Source organism: Tupaia chinensis, unplaced genomic scaffold, assembly GCF_000334495.1.
Source record: "Tupaia chinensis unplaced genomic scaffold, TupChi_1.0 Scaffold000099_1, whole genome shotgun sequence".
In the NCBI taxonomy this organism is placed as follows: domain Eukaryota; kingdom Metazoa; phylum Chordata; class Mammalia; order Scandentia; family Tupaiidae; genus Tupaia; species Tupaia belangeri.
The window spans coordinates 5,818,332-5,822,022 of NW_006159563.1; the positions used below are offsets into that span (position 1 = coordinate 5,818,332).

General features: G+C 37.3%; 1 protein-coding gene across 1 annotated transcript in view; it reads left to right on the forward strand.

Moving 5' to 3' along the window:
• DMGDH (dimethylglycine dehydrogenase) overlaps positions 1–3,167 on the forward strand; it is a 67,919-nt gene extending 64,752 nt beyond the window's left edge. Inside the window, exon 16 of the mRNA XM_006143524.3 lies at positions 2,063–3,167. Coding sequence (XP_006143586.1) covers positions 2,063–2,278 — 216 coding nt within the window. The 3' untranslated portion in view covers positions 2,279–3,167. The remainder of the gene's footprint in view (positions 1–2,062) is intronic.
• Positions 3,168–3,691: the final 524 nt, after the last annotated feature.

Genomic DNA, 3,691 nt, shown 5'->3' on the forward strand with positions numbered 1-3,691 from the left:
TCTCACTCTCAACCTGTCTCTCTCTGGTCAAATTAAAAAATAATAATAATAATAATAATAAAATAAATAAATGAATGAATAAAAATAAAATAATTATAAAAAAATAAATAAAATCTCAATCTCTCTCTCTCTCTCTCTCTCATCCAACCCACACTCTCTAGTTAGAAACACACACACAGAAGCAGCAGCAAGGATTACAACTCCAGCCTCCCTGGCCCTACCTAATCCCCACCTTGCATCACTTTGATCTTAAGGGGGAAAAGCACTGTAAGCATATACCTTATGCCTTAGTAGTTAATAATATGCCAGAGAGACACTTTTTACTAAGGAATGCATTCAGGTTTGTTGTTGTTCTTTTAATCAACCAGTTCTCACCATTATAAGTTTAGAAATCCTACAAAGAGCTTCTGATTGGGGGTTTTAAAGAGATAATTAAAAACTGGGACTACAGAGAGAGGAGTCTGCATTTCACGTTACAGACGCGTTAGCATCTCCACGTCTAGAAACGCGGCACCGACTGTTGGCTGTAGTGGGCTCTTTGCTGAGGCAGCCAAAGGCAGCTGATTCTCATCTCTGAATATTTTAAACACCAGGTATAGGCAATCGCTGTGCTAGACAGTGGGGCTGTCTGGATTAGTGCAGTGTTGTGTGGTCAGGAGAAGCCATTCTGAGCAGGGCTATATATGGTGTTTTGTTTGTGTTGTCTTCCTTTTACTTAATTTTTTCATACAGTGTTTTAAATTGACAATATTTTTTTTTTCTCTTTCATCTTTTTCTTTAGCTCTGGTTTCCACTAACCCTCTCATCTTCCAATCAGGCTTGTTGCATAAATTTTTTATTTGACTGTTCGTAGCATGAAGCCTTCGTTTTTACCTTCTGAGTTTTGATTCCTTGTTCATTGTTGTTCTCTGGTTTGCCATGCCAAGGAAACTTATTTGTCCTGTTTGGTTTTTCTTTTTCTTGAGAGGTTTTTGCTATAGGGTGCGTGCACTCACCAGATAGTGAGAGACAGAGAGACAGAAAGCGAGAAATCACCCCCCAGGGGGGTGGCCACGCTGCAATCCCTTCTCCTCCATTCTCCTCTCGGGATCTTGGGCATGCACGCACACGCGCCCGGTGTGAGTTTTAAGCCACCGGGTCTGGGACGCGAACCACGGTCGACTATGTGGGAGTCCAGCGACATAGCCATTATGCTAACTGCTGGTCCCCTGTTTGGTTTTGATTGCTTACATTTTGGTCCATTTCTACCGTGCCTGCCCTCATCCTGGAGGGTGTCATGCACATCTCTGCCAAGCTAATTCTGCCCGCCTTCAGAGTATAGAACAAATCCTGGCTCGATGATTAGTCTCTGTGTTTACTACTGTGGCTTCCTGATTATATTTTCTTGTGTCTCTATGTTAATTCCCCAATGAGGCTGCAAGCTCTTGACGGTAGGTACCAGGACTCTTTCACTCCTCTGTATCTAGGGAAATGTTTTGTATGTGGTAGAGCTAAAAGCATTAAATGCACTCTTTTATTTAAGTGCCTACCAATTGTCAAGGATTGTTAAATACTACATATACTATATAAATTTTCTCACATAGAATACTTTGCCTTGACTACTGAGATATTAATAAATAGTTTAATTCAGCACCATTTTGGCAGGACATTTTCTAAATCCCAACAGGGACATTTGATTAATGATCTCTTGGGATACGAAATTGAGCAAAATAGTGCCAGGTATTAGGGAACCTTTATTATTTTAAATGAGAAATTGCAGAGTAATACTGATGTATATTGGGTCATCAGAAAAGTCATGATGCATTTTTGCATAGGAAAATATATCATGACTTTGCTGAGATGTAATACTTTGAGAATCTTTTTTTTTTCCAGATTTTGTAAGCTTTCTTTCATCTTCTCAAAAAAGCAAAGTTTTCTTTCTGTATCCCTGGTGTTTTCCCCATAGGCAGCATTTCTTAAAACTGTTATACTGTAAGTAGAATCTATATTTTAGGTTTTCTAATCTAGAAATGACGAGCACCGAGTATGGCCAAGAGGCTGATTGTTGGGGCTTGTTTTTCAGGTTGTTGGCAACACAACATCTGGAAGTTACAGTTACAGCATCCAGAAGAGTCTGGCTTTTGCTTATGTCCCTACGGAGCTGAGTACAGTGGGACAGCAAGTGGAGGTGGAGTTACTAGGCAACAATTACCCCGCGGTCATCATCCAAGAGCCCTTGGTACTGACAGAACCAACCAGAAACCGGCTCCAGAGAAAAGGTGGAACAGACAAAACCTGAAAAAGTCCGTTACCCGTCATCTGAATTACGGCTGCTGTAAGACTGTATCTGAACGTGTTCTAATTGGTTCACAGGGGGATAGGGAATTCACTTTTTTTTTTTGAGAATTCATTTCAAAGTCATTAAAATCTAGATTTAGGATCTTAACAAAAACCTTTCTCTAATTTGTTTTCTTGGCAAGATGGAATAATAGATTAGTAACTTACATTGTTCGAATGAACAAATTTGAAGCGAATGTTTTCTGTTACCCCATGTTGTTGTTTATGCAGTTCAATCAGAAAAAACTTGAGGTGTTTGCTAATATATGGTCAAGATTATAACTGAATTAAAGCACAGCATATAATTTTAAGGACATAGGCATATAGTGATGGCAAAAAGGAAATGAATGCATTATCTTTTACATAAAAACAAATTCAATATCGCTGATAGATCTACTACACTGAGCTCTCCTTAAGTGCAGTGAATGAGTGAGAGTTTTAAGTTTTCATACTATATGATGAAAATAGTAAAACTTAGTATTGATGTGTCACTAACATTTTTATTCGATTCTCTTAAATATTTATTACTTTTAAATAACTTCCCTGAAAGAAGTTTCAAAGGACATTATTATTGTCCTTTCAAAGGTTATTTTAGAAGAGAAATCTCAAAAAAGAAGAGTCTTCCAAAGGAGGCGGAACTTGAAAATGCTTAGAAATGAAGCTGAAACATAAATAGATTATGCCAGGACAAACACGGTGTGAATACTGAACATCTCTCTCTGGGAAGGAGTTAATGCAAGTTGACATCACATGGCGCTATTCTGAATATCATTTCACAAAGCATTTGACAAAAGCAGGTCAAACAAAAGCTGAGGAGTTGACAGGAGTGCCCTTACTGCTATGTACAACAAGAAAAAAAATCCACTTAGAAATAATTGTTTAATATACTTCTTGAATCATTTGGTTTGAGTAATTTAAATAAATTCTAACTTTTTTTTTATAAAAAGTGATTTATTTATTATTAATTTCTACACACACATTTTTCCACACTTATCAAACATTTCCTAGGTACTAAAGAAAACTAAATGTGAATCATGAACAGATTCTGTAATGAAACTTTATTTTTTTAAATAATTATTTAATTTTATTTATTATTATTCTTACTATTTTTTATTATTATTTTTAACTTGCTATGGGGCATGCGTGCTCACCAGAGAGAGGCAGAAAGAGAGAGAGAGAGAGAGAGAGAACAAGCTGCCAGGTCTGGAATGTGAACCACGCTTGGCCATGTGGGAGTCTAGTGCCTTAACCACCATGCCACATGCTGGCCCCCTAGAGTAAACTTTAAAATAATTTCTGAACTTCTAAGTTTTGAAAAGGGGACATTTTACTTTTTTTAAAGAGAGATTTTTTGCCATAGAGTGTGTGAGCTAAC